Source organism: Sciurus carolinensis, chromosome X, assembly GCF_902686445.1.
Source record: "Sciurus carolinensis chromosome X, mSciCar1.2, whole genome shotgun sequence".
Taxonomy (NCBI): Eukaryota; Metazoa; Chordata; class Mammalia; order Rodentia; family Sciuridae; genus Sciurus; species Sciurus carolinensis.
In genome coordinates, this window is record NC_062232.1 from 25,309,873 (window position 1) to 25,330,093 (window position 20,221).

The following is a 20,221-nucleotide window of genomic DNA, read 5'->3' on the forward strand; positions in this document are numbered from 1 at the left end:
TAAAATAAGCAAACTTCTAATAGACAATACCTGAGAGGAAGATATTGCCTGGCACTTCATTAGCAATAGAGATTTCATAAAAATGTGGAAAACAACATGGCCTTTTTATTTTGCTAAGAAGGATTTCATACATTAGGTTGTAGCAATGAATGATGGGTTGACAAAGCTGCTATAAAACTGTCAGTTAATTCAAAAATCCTGTGAGAGTATTTTTATTCTCATACAGAACATTTCCCCTTTTACAGCTTTATATACCAACTCTTCAAGCAATACAATGTGAATTTCTTTTCTTAAAACTTAAAAGATGTCACCAAATTTCTCAAAGAATTCTGAACTGAATTGAAAATGCCTTAGCTAAAAAAATAATTTCAAAAGAAACAACTCTTTAGAGTTGGCATTCTGTTTTAGAAGTCCTTCTCCCAGTTTAGTTGATAAAAAGACTGCATAGTACACCTTTCATGTTCTATCTCTAATATCTGTATATCCAGTTAATTTCACCATGACACTCTGTATATTTAATTAGCATCTAGAATGTGCCACATGTTCACATTAGAAACATCACATAATTTATCGTTTATAATCATCCTACCAGACTAAGTAAAATTATTAGCCCCATATGATGAGGGAACCATGGTTTATAGAAGTGGACCTACTAAGGCCCAGGTCACAAAGCTAGTAGGTCACTGGGGTCCACTAGTCTATATATCTACTACACATTTAAGAAATAATCTTATAAATCTTATAAATTAAATATGTAGAAGACAGACATATAAATAAGGGCAACAAAAATTATATTTAGCTTATAACAATTTGAGTTTAGTCTTAATGTTTAAGTTATCAGATCAATATGCCTTCCCATTTTTTGATGAATCATTCTTTTTCATTTGATATGCCTCAGGACTCAAAATGATATTGATATGAGTTGGAATTCTAGTTCCTCACTCATCATTTTCCTAAGACCATAAACACATTACTTAAGCTCTTTAGGTCTAAATTCTCAGACTCTGACATGAGAATAGTAATATCTACCTCTTAAATTTATAATGAATATTGAAAATACAATAACTTCCATGAATTTCCTTGTTTATCCAAATGAAGTCTTTTCCAAATATTTGTTAACTCTATTTATATATCCTATTTCATCTTTTCCCTAGCAATCTTCTTCTCCTTTTGGTCTTTTGAATATTTTTTGTGGTGAAATAATCAAACAGCTACCAAAAAAAGTTATTACATTCACACTAAACATTGAAATCACTCATAGATTATAATTAAAATAACAAGAGCCAACATTCATTGAGTTTTTATTATGACTCTCATCTAAATGCTCTACATGTGTTATCTAATTCTCTCAACCTTTGAGTTAGATACAAGTGATAACTATTTTATAGAAAAGGAAACCAACAACAGTTTACTGAGATTAGCCATTTGTTCGTCACAAAGCTCAGTGGCAGTTCAGGCAACCTGCCCTCAAAACCTGTATGTACTGTTACTATATATAATTAAAGTGGTAGTGGTGGGGGCTTTGAAGATATAAGTAATAGAAGCAAAGCTCTTAAATGCAAATGTCAGAGGACCCACCCACATTTGCTAATATTTGTGAAACAGAGTAATAAAATAAAGCAGTTATTTTTTCCATATCCTCATCACTGCTATGCAAGGTATAATGGTATTATGTTTTGCAGCATTAATGGACATATACAAAAATTTTCATAATTCAGACACCTCCAAAGAAGCAAATTTAAATCCTTCTTCCTCCATCTGCTTTTGGTCCCCTGATCCAGACCTTCTGCAGAAGAAAATAACCAGGAATGGTTGACACCTCAAGAATTGAAGATAAAGGATCAATTTGAACATCAGAAAACAGGAAGGAGAATGTCTTATTTGAACTCATTTAGAATGAAATTTATTATCTTACCTAGATTATAACATGATTTCAATCAATGTAACTACCTAAAAATAATAGACATCATGGAAATAGTTTTGTATAGTAAAACAGGCTGACATTCTGTGGGCCGAATTATTTGAGGTTTAGCATGAATTTTGCTAGAAGAGAGGAATTGCTTTTTTACTGAACTTTTCTTTTGATAAAATGTAATAACTATGTATAGATTTCCCAAACTGCTCAAAGTTATGAACTGGGATTTACCAAGGAGGGAAAAATGTATCAATATAGTATTATACACATATTAAATATTTTTCTTTATTTAGCTGATTCCTTTTTAGATATTTCTAGAAGCTGCAGGGCAATAAAAAAGGAAGATCAAAATTGTCAAATGGGAAAATGCAATTTTATGAGCAAGTATTTTATTTCTGCCCTTTCCCTGAAAATCAAATCTATACTAAGAAAAATTCTATTTGGAACACTATTGAAACTTTATGAGTATTGAATTTCCATCCCATTTCATAGATTTCAAATTGAGAGATAAACTGAAGCATAGCTGGGCTGGAAATGACATTGTTTAGATAAACATAACTTGTCAGAATTAGCTTAGTACCAGCATTAATGACTCTAGGCATATCTGGAACTAAGATTCTAGCTTAGGTCTTTAATAAGCAATGTGACATGTTTAACAGACATTTGCTTTTAAGAAAATGCTTTATTGGACCATTTGGATTAGAATCTTTATATTATGTTACAAATATTCATAAAGGTATCATTCCTAAAAGACAAAAGCTTAGAAAAGCAGAATTATTCAATTCACTAGATATCAGCAGAGTAATACAAAGTTGCCCTCCTGTTACTCAACTCTAATCTCCAACATGAAAAAGTCAATGTAATATTTGAAAAAAAAAAAAAACAAGATTCCAAGGGATAAAGGAAAATGTATAGACAATGTTGGACAGATACTGTAAAATATATTAGTGTTATTTTCCTCTTAGGAAAAGTAAGTTATTTTTCATCAGTAAACTAAGAAATAATTTTCTATATAGTATGTTAAATTTGCATAAACATCTTTATCAAGTTTTCATATTTTTCAGGTGAGAACCAGATCACTTAACTATGTAATGGGAATTCATTCTCTTACTGAGTAAATCACTGAGTAAATTCATTTTTTTTGGTCCAGTGTGTTGTAACCTGGTGGGTAGAACCTTCATGGTTCTAGTTTGGGGGAAGAACACTGACATATCAATTACACAGCAATTTATGTTGGTCATTACAAGATGATTTTATTCCTGCCATGATGGATATAAAAACAACAACCTATGACTTACATAGACTCAAAGGACATGAGTGTTTACTTCCTAGTCCAAATTAATTGTGGAAGATAATGACTAGTTTCTTACCAAATCTGTTTTTCTTCTTCTTGATCTTAACATTGAATATTAGTTCCCTCTGCCTTGCAGTTAGATGCAGCCCTATGACAAGTTCAAGCCAAAAGACTACCAACATCACACATAGTTAATCTGAATAACTCTGTATAAAGATGAAAAGGTCTGTGCAATGTCCAGGCAGACGGGCTTTACACAGTCTCCCAAAGTTTCTGTCCACCATAGTATGGTACAAAGATTTTCCGTATTACACAATGGGGGCATCAAAGTAGCAGAGAGACATTCAAATCTGTAATTGCCACTGAAGATGGGAAGAAAAACTGTCTGGGAAGAAACTTAGTGGTTGAACTAACCACCAAGAATATGGAGAGACTAGCATCTCTATGGATGTCATCCCAGTAAGGTGACAACTAAGGAGCAAATATTCTGCTACACTATGCTCACCAAGTCCAGAACACCATGCCTTGTAACTATATAAGCCCTAAATTGTTGAAAATTATATTTCCTCTGTTCAGCAGAATTAGATTGTTATTGAAAGATAACATTACAGACTGAAGATCTTATTCAGTATAATAGTTATCATTTACAATTATTTCACACTATTTTTGTAAATGTGGTGGGGGTATATTAACTAAATTATTAGTGAAATTTTTGCCCTTGCCTTGAATTTCCCATGCTTAGACTTACTTCGATCAGTAATAACTGTTCTAGCTTCTTGATTGCTGGTTTTGTTTTTCAAATTCTGAGCAGCAGTAATGAGTTCTTCCAACTGGGGGCGTCTCTGTTCCAGATCCTGCAGTGTTGCCTGGAAGAACAAATATCATTTAATATTGGGGTTCTTCAGCATTGCACTTTCCTTTTATGGAATACAAAGCAGAGTACAATTTTCAAACAAGCCAAAACACTTTTAGAAATCAAAAAGATGTTATTGGATATAAATCTCTACTGTGGAAGGCTTCATAGAAAATAATTGAACAAGAAATGTGTTTTACACTTAGATCCCAAATAATATTTCAAGTGAAATCTTGATTATAGATTTGCTTCACTATTGAAGAGCTTGAATGGAGACATTTCAGAGTATGTGGATTTACTTAAATCATTATATATAATGAAACATAATTTTGAATTATGACAATGTGTTTAACAGAAAGATAGTTATTTATACCTGTAATCTCATTCTGTGTGCTGTCACAAATAAGGTGTATATTTATTTTAGAAACAGAGAAGACATGAAAGCGATTTAAGAGATATTACTTATTTTACTTCCTTGTATATGATGCTTCTCATGTGTAAAATGAGAAGGTGAAGTAGATTAGTTAAATCAGTCTTTCCTCAAAGTTGCCTGTCTGCAAAAATCACCAAAATTCCTTTGCTCCATCACAGGACTAATGAGTTGGTAGGGGGAATCGCTAAAAATCTGCATTTTAAATAAATAACTTTTATGATTAGGCAAGTTTGGAGAACATAAGGCTCTAGATATTGGTATAAACTTCTCCAGCATAAATGACTTTGATTTAATTCTGCTTTAGATAAAAATAACAAATAGAATGGAGTCAACAACTTTTTAATTTATAGGTAGCAATGCTAATTATTAAGAAATTCTTCTTGTATTTCAAACATCCATCTAATCTGTCATCTTAGTCTCTCTGCACTAAGGGGTCAAAATTCTCCCCAAATATGTGAAAAATTATCTTTCTCCTTTTTCTGGTTCAAACTAAATTTCATTTCAATTATGGAAAATAAAATTAATATTTACTTGTAGTTGATAATCACTCCGTGATAGATATTTTACCCGCATTTTCTCATTTTTAATCTCATACTAACTATAATAATAACCATGCCAGAAATTCTGCCTCATTTTAAATATTATGCTCTTTCTACTACTATGTGAGACTGATGAAAGTGAAGAGATAAAATGTGGTAGATAGTAGTAATTGTGAAACAGTCATCTATTATGCCCTTTGACTTTTACTGATTTCTAAGGATTTTGTTTTTGAAAAGGTCAAATTTGATCATTCTGTAGTGTTTCCTTTGTGAAGAGCCAGGGAGATAGGCTTTGAGATTTAAGCTCAATTGCTTTTGGTAATATTAAAATAATGGGGAAAACTTATCCAAATATTGTACATCTATTTTGAGCATTTTTCTCTCCCTGTATTGAAAAATTGGAGGGGTTAACTTTTAACAAATTTTCTGCATTTGTAAGCTGTGATTACTCAAAAGAAAAATTCAATTTTCAGGTTCCTAACTTTTATGGTTTCTTTACATAAAAGTGTGTTTGAAATATGGAACAAATTGCCAAAGATAGCTATTGAAGTAAGTAGCATAAGTAAGTTAGAGAGTATTGAACAAATTTTAAGTAGGAAGCATATAGTAGCATATATATTTTATGAAAGAAGATGTTTTCTGGGGTTGGAATGTTAACTTCTGGTCATCTGTGACATAGTAAGTTAAAAAGTTGCTTTGTAACTCTCTACTCATGAATGTTTAAATATATTCGATAGATTTTTTTTAACATGGACTTACCCAGAAACCTCAGATAGCCAAATCTCTACCTTAAATTAATAAATAACTTTAAATACACATAGCTAATGGAATATATAAATTCATTCATTTACTCATTTGTTCATGCTATTGTACATTTTTTAGGAGTTAGGTGCTATTAAAGGGGTATGTCTACTACAGTGAACAAATGTATTGGGTATGGTATATAGTTTAAATGAAAAACTGTGTTGAAGAGTTGAAATTTTTTATATAAAATATTATCATTATTAGGTTATTTGTTTTTGATTTAATATTAGTTCTCCCCTCAAAAAACCAGATTATTATTTGCTTTCCACTTTTAGAAACTTTACTCAAGGTCTGCTACATTTCTTTCTTCTTTTAAGATTTCAAAGTTCATTTGAGAAGTATGTTGTAAAAGTAACTTGATCAACTTTAATGTGAACCTTCCCAGACTAAATTAAACCTGACCACAATGAACAGCTTTTACTGCTGAAATTAGCAAGCATGTCAATTTAGACTTAAAACAAGCCATTTTCCTCTCTAATGAACAAAATAGGTCTCAGGGTATTGTGAAACCTGTTCTCTAGTTGGGTGATTCTCTAATTCTGCTGACAGACACATGCTTTGTAAGCCCCTGAGAAGATTATTAACAACATCCTTTGAAGCAGCCTCCTTAAAAGGAGATTCACAACTGCAATACAACTATGAATTTATAAAGTATTTCTAAACAAAATTGCCACTCTTCATCTCATTCATTGATCATCACATACTAACATTCATTTCAAAAACAAACTAAAATAGTAATCTATTTTGCTATGTAATTTATCACATACTAATGTACTCTTTATTTAGTGCTTTCCCTGTATAGTAGAATGGGAATTTTCTCCTTTGATTTCATTTCCAGAATTAAAGGGAAAGATTTGAAGATGTCATACAATTAAGTATTTTTAACTAAGATATTATAAAACAGTAACTAAAAGACCTTGCTAATGAACAGAACACAAGCATACTGTGAGAGTAAAGGTTTCTTTTTATTTGGTTTCTTTTTAACTGTATTCTACTTATTTTCCATTATAATTTATTTGAGTTCACATCTTAGTTTTATAATTCCATAACTTATAAGATAAAATGGTATTCTATGGAGCTATGCAAAGGCGAGAGAAACTTTGGATCTAATCATTATTCAAACTGCTTACCCCCAAAATATCTCCCTTCAAAATTTTGGTCTGCGGTTGTAGGTCAGTGGTAGAGCACTTGCTTTACATGTGCAAGGCCCAGGTTTGATCCCAAGCATCAACCACCAACACAAATCTATGTCCCCAGTTAGTTGTCTCTACCAGATGTTACTCTCTCAAATATATAACTTCTATTCTAATATTCATCCTTACATGACCTCCGGTCCTCTTCTATGGTTTAATTTCCTCATTCTAGTTTTAGTCATATTCAACAAATAGAATACTAAAGGTGCTTATTTATTTACCTGATACAAGCCCAGATATTTATTACACAAATAAGTTATATGAACAAAACTAAAGCCATCACATGCTTAGCAGTATTTAAGCATGATGATTGTGTCTACATGGATTCTATCATTCTGGAAGAAAACAAAATACAGGAAAAGGAAGGAATCAATGCTATTTTTAAGGAGTCATAAGCCAGCTACTGGACTTTACTAAAAAAAGCTTACCCCTTGGAGATGAGAATTCATCATGGATTCCACTAGCTGGACAAAGATGGAGGGAAAAAAATCTTCAAATACAAAGTAAATCAGAAGTCTTTAATCCTACTAAATCTCCCCAGGGTTGAGGGAAGTGGTTATAAATAACAATCCTATGAAAGAGGGAGTTTAACAGTGAAACTATACATAATATAAGTAGGTCATTTTAGACTCCTAGAAAAAATTACAATTCATTATTGCATTTGTTAAGATGAAATTCTCCATAAATAATACTATAATAGAAAACTCTATGCTGACTTAAATATTTATTTATATGTCTAAGACTTGAACTAAACATGTTATATTTTTACATTTTTTGCACAAAAAATCAACAATTTTCATGTAGTTATAGTTAAAAGCTCATGGTTATGATCAACTGTTTCTATTTTCAGGAAATAAATATGAATTAGGCTTCAAAGTAATAATATCAAATCTTATATTTTATTTACAACTCAAAAAATTAACATTCAAGATCTACAAGGTAAAATAGTTTCTAGAACCCTTTTATATAAGGAAATAGAATAAGCAGTTAAGTCAGGTAGGTACTAAATTGTAGCCTCTCTAGTAACTGAAAGGGCTTTACCTTTGAGGACGCTAATCATCTGTCTAGCTTTTAACTGCCTCGCTGAGCACCTTCATTCTGGCTTCTAGTCTTGCATTTAGCTGCTCCTCCAAATAGACGGGCCAAATCCAAAGTTGTCTTTATTGCCCTCTGCTTCCTCACTTCTCATTTACATTTTAAATTGACTTGGCGATTTTCCTACTTGGCATAACTTCCCTACTTCTTTTCTGAGTGTTTTACTAGCACCTCCATTGGTATTTACCTTCTAACTATGATTATCCTTTTGTCTTTTATTCATTAAAGACTACTTTCTTAAAGAACATTTTAGTTTTACAGAATTTCAAACTCACAGAAGACTTGCAAGAATGGTAAAAGAACTCCCAAGTACCCTTCAGCTAGATTTATCAATTGTTAATCTTTATTACATTTTACTTATCACTTATAGTTCTCTTAGTGTCTCTCTGTGTATAATATCTATATATTTATTATATATATGCATTTTCTGAAGAATTTGAGAATAATTTGCAGATTTCATGACCCTTTATTCTTAAGTACTTCCATGGTTATTTCATAAGGACAAAGTCAATCTCTTACAGAACCTCAGCTCAAGTTCAAAGTCAGGAAATTTAACATTACTTTAGTACTATAATCCTATCCACACACTTAACTCTGAGTATGACAATTACCTCGTTAATGGCCTTTATAGCTATATTTTCATTTCCTGGCCTAAGCTCATGCACTGCACTTAGTTGTCATATCTCCTCAGTCTTCTTTAATCTGAAATAGTTATTTGCCTTTCTTTGACCTTCATAGCATGGATACTTTTGAAGAATAGAAACCAGGTATTTTATAGAATGTCTCCAATTTGTGTTTCAGCAAATACTTTTTAATGCTGCTGTTATGTTAGCCATTGAACTAGGCACAGGGGATAGGGAAATGTAGGAGAAAAAAATTCTTTCCTCAAAGAGAAAATGAACTAATAGTGATGAAAGAGGGTAAACAAGTACTTACAATAAACTGAGATAAGTATTATAGTAGGGGAACTATAGGGGACTATCAAAGCATAAGGTAGTAATAGCCAACCGATTTTAGGAATCAAAGAGGGTATTCTGGAGGAATCCAGATTAAACTATCTTCAACTATTTATCTAAATAATATGAAATGGTTTTAAATTTCATATTATTATGATAATGATACCCACTAATGATACCCACTGCTAATGATACCCACTGTGGTGACCTGGAGAATATGAAAGCCTTTTTCTACTGGGACCTAATTGACTAAGGACTCCAGTTGCTGTATGCTGAAATCCATCACTGCACTGCACTGAAACAAGCTTCCCACAGACTGCTCCTCACCAATGTCTGAATGTGGTGGGGATACAAAGGCAAAGCCTTTCTTGGGAGATAAGGGACTCCTCAGCTGACTTTGGTTCAGTAAATCCTAAACAACTTTGTTGAACTTTCCTTAGAATGAATAGTGCACTGGCATATTTCCATTCAACTTCCTCTTCTTTCTTTCATTTGAGATCAGACTCATATCTCTTTCTCCTGGCTCTCCTACCTTGCCTGGCTTCTTCCTTATTTCCTTTCACAAAGATATTTCCTCTAATAAAATATTTCCCCTTTCTCTCCTATCATGGCACATGTACTCTTGGGTCCTAAGACACATACTTTTGCTCTTCTATACCCTAAGCATCTCATCAACTCTTTGGTTCCATGTCATCTGATGATTTCATGACACTACCACCTATGGGAGTAATTTTCAATTGGACATCAGTAACACAGGTATCCTCATGCATTCCAGGGGTTGATCATTTATTTATTTATTTATTTATTCATTCATTCATTCATTCATTCATTCATTTGATTAGTAAATTATAGTTACACATAACAGTTGAGTTCATTTTGACAAAATCATACATACATGGAAATTGATTTACTCAATTTCAGTCCCAGAGCTCACCCCTGCTTTTCCTCTTCCTGTTCTTCTTCCCCTACTCCACTGGTCTTCTTTTCACTAGTTCATTTATTTTGATTGGTCTTTATATATAGATATATAAAGGTGGAATTCACTATGGTATATTTATACATGCACATAGCATAATTTTGTTCAATTCATTACACATTTCTTCCCCTTTCCTTTCCCTTCTACCACCCTCTCAATATCTTTCTATTCCACTGATATTCCCTTTATCTTTATGATATCTGATCACCTGTGAATTTTCTCCTCATTTTGCTTTAGCTTCTGCATATGATAGAAAACTTTCGACCCTTGATTTTCTGAGTCTGGCTTATTCCACATAGCATAATGTTCCTAGTTTCATTCATTTACCATCAAATGCCATGATTTCATTTTTCTTCATGTCTGAGTAAAACTCAATTGTGTATATGCACCATGTTTACTTTATTCATTCATCTACTGATGGGTATCTGGGCTGGTTCTATAGCTTGGCCATTGTGAATTGTGCTGCTATAAACATTGATGTGGCTATATCATTATAGTATGCTGGTTTAGTTTTTTGGAATAAATGCTAAGAAGTGGGGATGGCTGGGTCATGTGATGTTTGTGTGCCTAGTTTTTGTAGGGTCTTCATACTGCTTTCCAAAGTGGTTGTAGTATTTGAAGTTCCACAAACAATGTATGAGAGGGGTTGACCTTTTAAGACTCAATTCAAGTACATCAGTATTTTTAATTACCTCTATTTTAGAGACCTCTCCCAATTTTCTTAAGGGTCCGACCATTATTTTCAATGAACCCAGAATTTAATTGGAGGAAGAGATTATTTAGATGTACTACAATGATAATGGTGGGGTTCCATTCCACATGTGTAGCTCAAGAACTCTAGGGTGTTTAAACAAGTCACCAGGAATCCTTTGTATGTAACAACCACTAGGCTTGCTGGAAGACATGGCAAAAGGATCTTTTGGGCTAGTTTTCATAATATAGATAAAAGAAAAGTTAAGAAAAAATATTCTGTTCTCTCTGTGTGAGAATTTCCCTGGGTAGGCAGAGACCTCAGTCAAGATCAGTTTTTTTAGTGTGCAACTTGTGCAATTATACAAGTGTCTGCATTAGAAGTGTTTCATGACTGGTTTAATGCTCTGCTGTTGACATCAGAACATTTTAAATAATTTTCTTAAAAAGGGGCCTGATTTTAGTTTTTCACTGGAACCCACAAATTATGTATCTGATCCTAACCTTAACTCTGAGGTTAGTAAAGAATTAATAATTGAATATCTTGACTGAAACACTGGTTAATTGTTGATGGTGAAGAACACATCTGAAAATGAATTAAATGATACCAATTCGATGCCTCTTGCTTAGCTCCTGAAAATGTATTTTGTAAACAGCAATCATGAACAAAATGTATTTGGGGTAAAAACTCTTCTGGTTTCAGAAAAAGATTATATACTAAGTTAGTCAGGGTTCTTGCAATTAACAAATGCCCAATTCAAATGGGGATAGGGAGCCTTTCCTCCCTAAGTCTTGAAAAGCTAAGGATAGGGTGTAGTTATTGGAACCCAAAAGGGGCTATAGGAAGAAGACCTCATGCTAGCAGATGTGGCTGTCAGTAAAAATACCTGAGCACCCCTTGACCCACTGTCCTTTCACCTGCTGATCTGCTGGTACCACCCACTTGAAGGACCTTGGCAATAGACAAACAAGTCCACTGTTGCTGCCCATATTGATTGGCCTTATAGGGTAGAACAAGAAGCTAGCCTGGGATTGCAAAAGAATCAAGCAAAAATACCAAAATGAAGAGTAATGGTGTTAAAAACTACTATACGGAATCAGATATAGGAATGACTACATGTGAGGATTTTCAGGAAAGACTTCATATAAGGGATGGTCATGTAGTTGAGCCTTGAGAAATTTGGATAGGGCATGAGGAGGAGAAAAAGTGTAAACTAAGGCATGGAAATGAAATAAAGTCTCAATGGGCTGGCTGGAGTCTACGATTCTTTAGAAATAATGGGAAATAAGCTTAGACATAGCGGAAATAGTTTATAGCTCACTTTCTATTTGTTTAATTGGTATATAATAATTGTCCTATGATTAGGTTTTTAAAAGTCAGTTTGAATGTTTGGATTTTATCACAAGGACAACTAGAAAGCAATGAATTCTAGAAAAACTGAAGCTGAGGGGGAGCAAGTTTTTAGTAATCCCACACTTTGTACATCATGTTCTTTCTGGCTGGGGTACCTTCCTCAGCTATTGGTCCATTCCTGGAAATACAGTAAACAGATAGCCATAATAAGAAGTGTTGACTGACCAAATGACTAGATACAATAAAGGGAAGCAATGATGCAAGAAATGAATAATTATAATTGGAAAAGTATGGAAGTCGCTAGAACACATCTGTTTCATACACTATTCTTGGTAATATAAAAATGATTGATATTTTGGAGTGACTTAAAAAATAAAAAAATGACAGCTATTTAAGAAATTATTATAACTATTCAAACTCACAAAAGACAATAGGACAGTTTGTAAAATTTATTTCTCTACTTCTCTGTAATGATGGTTTTGTTATTTGTTGATATTCTTAGCAGCTTAAAAACATATCATAAGCCTACCAAATTTGATTCCTACCTTGTAACTGTATAATGACAAACTAATTTACTATTAGTGTGTCATCTTTAAAATAAATTCCTTCCCTTTCAAAAAAGAGATTAAGATGTTCTTTTTCAAACAGTTGTGTTGCAAGAAACTTAAGGGATTTATTTACTTGTCATTTCATAAAACTCTTAACATGCAAAAATGAAAACTTTTAGTCACAAAGCCAGGAAGTAATGTGGTCTAAATTGGGGATCATGAAGCATAATTTTGAAGTCAAGAAAAAAGAAGAATTTTAAGCTACAATTTGTTGATAATGATTTGCAAATACATTTCTAAACAGATACAAAGCCTGATGATATTTTTAGCTGTTCAACATTAGATCTGTTATTCTACATTGTTCACATTTCTTGAAACCCTATTGTTCTATAAATTTAGCATATTGACAAAAGATAATTGGGGCAGTTTTAAGACCAGTTTTTGTCATGTTCATCACATTTAGAGCCTTTTGAAATTATGACCCAATTACATAAGCAATATACTATTTTCTCCCTATATGTATTTTTATAAGAAAGGGAAAATGAAACTATTTAACCCTATACATATTTTGGATTATTCCTGCAATTTTTCCAGTATTCATTTCTTGTTCTATCTTCAATAACATCATTTTGGAGTTCTCCTAATTTCAACAGTTCAAGATAAATTCTCTTAACTCTTCAGAGCACTCCATATTGAAAATTGATTCACAACTGAATCGAATTAATAAAATAGAGGATAAATTATAAATTAAGAGTAGTGAGGGCATTATATATAATATTTTGTTTTGGTACAGAACACCCGTGATTTTGTATCCTAAAGATACTGTCAAAGTCTGTAGAAATCCCAGAAAACAGAAGCAGAAGCTGACAGGTAATTAAGCTTTGATTGATTAGGTAAGCAGGAAATATGTATGAGCAGAGTTTTATGCACAATACTGTACAGTAAGGTATGCCTATGGTTGACAATGTGACATAAAAGAGAACCCATAGTGAAGTCAATTAACTTGCAATGCGGTTGGGGAGATGACCTTCAGGTCCATCCATATGTGCTCACACATGCATTTACCCAATAATAGAAGACAATATGTAAATGGCAAATGTAATAATCTATAGACCATAGACTATAAACTAATGGAATTCTAAAGAACAGAATTTTAATGTGCCCATGTGTAGGAAAAGTGGCACAGATAAGCAGGAATCTGAACTGTAACTTGGAGGATGAACAGGATTGATGACAACCTAATGATGAAGGAGAAGGAATTCCAGGAGAAAGAGTGGTCTTAAAAGTTATTGGGAAAGAGTGGAAAGGGAAGCTCTGTAGTGAGCAGAATTATGATGACTGTGATCAAGTTGGGCAGAGAGGCTGGGTCCAGAATGTGAGGGCTCTGAACAACAGATGACCAAGTAAAGACATTATGTTGAAGGCAGTGGGGAATCATTGGATGTTTGGAACAGAGGAATGCCACAATAAAAGTGGCATTTTAGAAATATTAACCTTGCACCACGGCATCCAACGTTCTTTCCAAGACAGAACTGGAAAGCTAAATTGCAGCAGCCAGAGAAAAGCCTCATCTATCCCCTTTGATTAAATTTCCTGTCATGAAAACATGCAGAACATTTCTAATGTAACTTCATGCACCCTTTTATTTAAGGATAAAATAATAATTCCACTGCATACAAGTAAAATAAATTCAACCCCATTTGCTTATAAAAACTGTCCCAGAGAATTATTAAACAAATTTGCTGATCTCATTTGTAATAATATATTAAAATGGATGGGCATAGAGAGGGACTGTAGTTTTAGTTTAGAATAAAGTAAACATTCGGAGTGTTTTGTTAAGTTCTTAAATTCCTGTGCTAAAGGATAAACAGAGATGTTCAGAGTATGAGAGGAAATTGGGATCTCTCCAGAAAAATAACTTCAAATATTATTATCAGTGGTGATAAGAATTATCAATATAATATTAAGATGTCTCATTTTGTGAGCCTAACTTTTCAGTGCCCTTTTGTATCTATTACTGCATTAGATCTATGCTATTTTTCTATGGGAAATGGGGGTGCTTCGGATAGTACCCTAATTTCTAGGATAGGAAGACAAGAAGATTATACTAATCCCTTCGAAAATCGAAATTCAAGCAAATGAAAGGTTATGTTAAAATGTGTTTGACCTTTCATGTTTTGAAAACATTTAGAGATGATATTTATTTAGGTACTGAGACAAGAACCTTAGTATTCATAAACAACTGCAGTTATCAATAAACTGAGGCAGAGGAATAGATGTTCCTGTTCTGTGACACTACCTGTAGAAGGCAAATGAAGTAGAAAAATGAGTGATTATCTAGAGGCGATTACACTCATGTACACAGTTAATCAGAATAATTCAAGCCCTCTAATCTCCTTTTCCTAATTTCAAATGGTGGACATTAAGATTTGAATTATCAAAATAATTGGCACAGCTCTTCAGTTCATGTTGTACATATAGGGATAGAATTGGGCTCAGTTTATTTATCTGTAAAATGAGAATAATTACATTTATATCAACCAATCTTGGGGCAATTAAAGCAATAAATTACCTATAAGAATTCAAGTACCTATGGTAGAAATTAGTTAAATATGGCTAGTCTGGGTTTCTTTATGGGGACAGCAATTAAGGAATATGTTATACACAATATATTTAACCCATGAGATCTCAACCTTCTGGTTTCACCAAGTTCTGGGTACTACAAAACAAAGATAACATATGGTTAGGGAATTTCAGTGGTTTGGGAATCTCTGAGTTTTATTAGTATAAAACCAGAGAGAGAGAGAGAGAGAGAGAGAGAGAGAGAGAGAATGCATGCACTTGTGTGTACTCAAAAGAGGCAATATGCAAATTAAGAAGACAGATATGAACAAATCTATACCATACTTTTGTATCAAAAAGGTATAATGTGTACCATCTGAATATATATGTACATATATGTAAATGGAAAAAATGCTTAACAATTGGGTCTCATTCTTCAAAATAAACAACATACTTTGTACATTTCTTCTACAGTTGTTTCAGAGATTGATGTTAATCTATTTCTTCACAGAAATTATATTACTGGGGAAAAGATAAAAAAATTGCCTTTGATTGGGTGCTATGAATTTAAGCCCTGGTTTAGCTGTAAATCATTTGTGAAGATCATTTTTTGGTAGGTGAGTGGAGTTGCTATTACCGAGTGTTAATACACTTGCAGTGAAGTGTTGCTGGGGGTAGGAGGTGTTAGACATTGATCAGGAGCTTAAGAGATGAGCTATTTATTTTTGCTGTTGTAAGAGGAAAGTCTCCATAATAAAAAAATGATTCTGCTTCTCTATCAAAAAAACCCTTTTATGACATAAAAAGCTCTCTTCAGTAAACAAAGAACAGACTGTTATTGGGGGATGTAAAAATTACAATAGAATATATTTCCCTATAGGAACACAAAAGCCTTTAACTCAATTGGAACTTGCAGTGTGATAGCTTTTAAAGGAGGGGGCATATTCTATGGGGAGGATCTCAGATATACTTTCCAATTCCCCAGACCATACTAGTTCTTATCCTATAAAGATGGGTCTACATTAGTATACTGTGCCAGTAAATCACACACTTGTACTGCACTGGAAAAGGAGCTGAGCTTGGGGGGAGAATTGTTTTATGTGGCATAGTTCCAACAAAACACAAGGCTCAAATGAAGCTGATTCTGAGGAGTGTGAAAACTTTATGTATTGTTTGATAGGAAAATATGTGCAGTTTCTAAAATGTGAGCTTCCAGATTTGCTCCAAGAGCAAACATAATCAGTTCTTAAATGCTTTTTGTAATATGGCATATTTAATCAAGTCATTTACATTATAGGGATATGTTAAGTTTAATTCTGTGTTTTATTGGGAAAGTTGCTCATTATTAATACTAATTTCAATAAATTTTAAGTAATTTAAAAATAAGCAATAATCCCTGCCAAAAGGTTTTAGCAACAGTTCTCTAGTCACTTTTATGTTTTATTTTCCTGTGAGCAAAATTACTTACTCTTTGCTACCTTATGCACTTTACTGGCATGAGGTTAGTAGGAGACAAAAATGATAATAATAATAAATCACTACTGTGGGTTGTTCTGGTTTTCAGTACCTCAATGCTTCCCCATCTTTCCCTCTGTCTCTGATGTAGTAATGAACTGCCTTACCTTTATGTGAAATTTCCTTTAAGATAGTGGATAGAGGATGTGTTAAGGAGGCTAATGTTTCAATCAAACTACAAAAGTAGGTAAACCGGAGGCCAAAAACTAATTCCATGCTTTTGGTTCACAAAAAGGTTGTCACTATACATAAGTAATGACAAAAGTAACTCCTGGAACATGTGTTACTGAAGACGGATTGGGAATATTACATATTTGTATGGCAAGCAATAAATTGTGAGGTTAAAAAACACAAAACATTAGGAATCTGAGAGATAAAACTAAGTACTTTTGGTTTAATAAATATCCATCTTATAATTATTTTTATTTCTATGTTGGGGATTGAACCCAGGGACTTAGGCATGCTGGAAAAGTACTCTAGCACTGACTACATCCTTGGTCCCCATTTTGTAATCTTTTAGTAGTAATATCTTCCTCTAATCCCTATCCACTTAAATGTAATATTCACTGGAAATGCCAACTAAAATTTTTCACGCTACTCTCTCAAAAAGTTCGGTGAATCTTTGCCTTAAAATTCAAACTCCTATAGCATAACAATTACGATAACAACAAAATAACTAGTTATTATGCTTTTCCTATGTGCCAGATACTGTTATATTTTACATGTATTAACTTACCACAACTTTGTGAAGTAGGTACTCTTATGCTAGATTGTAAAACAAGGAATATGAGGCACAGAGAGGTTATGCAACTTTCCGAAGGTCACAGAACTAAAGTGATGAAGGTAAATGAAATGGTCCAGATCCTCCTTTTTGAGTGATTTCTGCCATTGTTTTATCTACAGTTTCTTAAGCAGCTATAATGTAACACAACCTGAACTAGATGTTTTCTCATAATTATTTAATCCTGACTACAACTCTATCTATCTGGGTACTGCATCCATTTTTACATACACAAAAAATAGGCTCAGAGAAGATTAAGTTTCCCTGAAGACAGCCCTTTGTGAGTAGAACAGCATTTGCATTCAGATCTTTCTGACTTCTAAGCCTAGCCCAGTCCACATACCATAAGCCCTGTCCACAGGCTACTGATTCCTAGTCTCAAATTTATTCTTCACTTTCTTGCCTCTGTGGCTGTGGTTCTCATGTCATCAAATCTAGCAATGCTTCACTGCAACTCTGTTTCCCAAACAGAATTCAATGTGTTAAACATTGAGGGGGAAAAAAAACCCCTACACAATTGGTTTGCTATTTCTCATTTTGTAGAACTTCATTTCCAATTCAATGCTTGTCTTTATTTTTTTGTTACTGGGGATTGAACCCAGGGGCAGTTGATCACTGAGCTAAATTCCTAGTCCTTTTTATTTTTCAATGGGCTCCTCTTGATTTACAGGTGTGTGCCACTGTGCTGTATTTAAAAGAGTGGGCCTTAAACATATTTGAAGATATACTCCTATTAGTAAAATATTTTGGCATATCTTCTGTGGCATTATTACACAGAATACTTGCTACTACTCCCTGATAGGACTGTACATCCACATCTTTTACCCTATTGACATCAGCTTTGGTCAATAGACATACCTTTACTAATGAAATTGATTGACAGTAATGTGCTTTTTTTTTTTTTTTTTTTTTTTTTTTTTTAGTACTGGGGATTGAACCCAGGGACTTTTATACACTGAGCCACATTCCAAGACCTTTTTATTTTTTGAGACAGGGCCAAGTTGCTTAGGGCCTTGCTAAATTGCTGAGACTGGCCTCAAACTTGGGATCCTCATCTCTCAGCCCAAGTCACTGAGCTCATAGGTATGTAACACCATGCCTGGCTGGATTTGCTTTTTTAAAAAAACTGTTTTATTTTTATTCTATGTATATATTCAAATTCATCATCTTTTTAATACTGGAAATATGCATTTCTATGGTTAAAATGTAGTGGATCATGACATTATTTATATTCCCTACTTTAATTCTTTATTATTAAAAAAATAAACCTTATTAAGAAATCCTCTGCTAAAATTATGCAAAACTGGTTATTACTATGTATTCATGGGTATATTAGTGTCCTATGGCAGTTGTAACAAATGATTATAGATGTATGACTTAAAATGGCCAACATACATTAGTTTACAGTTCTAGAAGTCAGAAGTTTGAAAGGTAGATCTTATGGGCTAAAATCGTTTGTTTTCTCTCTAAAGGCTGTAAGTGAGAATTCATTTCCTTGTCTTTCCAGCTCCTGGAGTCTACCTGTATTCCTTGGCTTTTGGCTCTGCCCTTCATCTTCAAAACCAGTATCAAAGCATCTTCCAATCTTTTTCTCTGACTGCTTATAGCATCACATTGTCATCTCTCTTATAAGAACCCTTTTGACTACACTGGAAACACTGGAATAATCCAGAATAATCTCCCCATCTAAACAGCCTTAACTTAATCCCATCTGCAAAGTCCCTTTCACCATGTAAAGTAACATAATCATAGGTCCCAGATATTAGGATATGGACATCTCTGGGGAAAGGGGCATTATTCAACTTACTACAATGTTTCTGTAGTTACTTAACATAAAACTGCTTTCACAATTTAACATACTTCTTTAGGCTATTCTATACCCTGTGAAAGTCAGGAAAAAGGGTCATGAAATTCTGTAGTGTAGAAAGCTCAGGATGTAAAAAGCAGTGAGAACCCTGCTTTAACTGTGACTGACCTGGTTTAACCAATGGCCTCCACAGGTGGGACTGATGTATTCTCATGTCTTCTTCACCCCCTTCTCAAAAGTCCATTTGAATTGAGGTGTAATGTGAAACTCAAAAAAAGTGTTATACTGGAGACTAGGAATGTAGCTCAAGAGCATAGTGCTTGCCTTGCAAGCATGAGACCCTGGGTATGGTCCCCAGTACCATGATTTTAAAAGGGGAATAAGTTAAAAAGAAAAAAAACCCAATGGACTGTGAGTCCTAAGGAAATCAGAGTGTTGCTCTTTTGTGACAAGTAGCCCTCTAGGAGTGAAGCCTAGAAGAATTTCAGAATAAAGCCCTTATCTTTTGGGAAGTGATCACCTTCAGGAAAGAAGGAAGTCTCACAGCCTTCTGGAATTCAGAAAAAACACTTTCCTCTTAGCTTGGCTTTCCTCATTCAACTTCATTCTTCATTCTTCCCCCTCCACACCCACTCATAAACATTAGGCTTTCTTTCCAGCTGTCTTCCTCCCCCTTTTTCATTTTTAAACTTTATCTACTTTTTGACTCCTTTGCTCTGTAACAACTACTATGAAAACTGGGATGCTTTTTGTATTGTTACCATGGAGAAGACAATTTTCTAATCAAGGAAAGGAGGTGGTGCAGAGGGAAAGGGAAGAACCATGTATACAAAATTGAGAGTTAGCCTCTGTGTCTCTTCAACAATATCCAATTAAATCTTTTCACTTCCATATACAAAACAACAG

General features: G+C 33.6%; 1 protein-coding gene across 4 annotated transcripts in view; it reads right to left on the reverse strand.

Annotated features, from left to right (window-relative positions):
- Positions 1–20,221, reverse strand: part of Dmd (dystrophin) — a 2,099,091-nt gene that overhangs the window by 603,985 nt on the left and 1,474,885 nt on the right. For all 4 annotated transcript variants that reach the window (XM_047536255.1, XM_047536256.1, XM_047536254.1 and 1 more), the window contains exon 52: positions 3,958–4,075. In XM_047536255.1, coding sequence (XP_047392211.1) covers positions 3,958–4,075 — 118 coding nt within the window. The remainder of the gene's footprint in view (positions 1–3,957; positions 4,076–20,221) is intronic.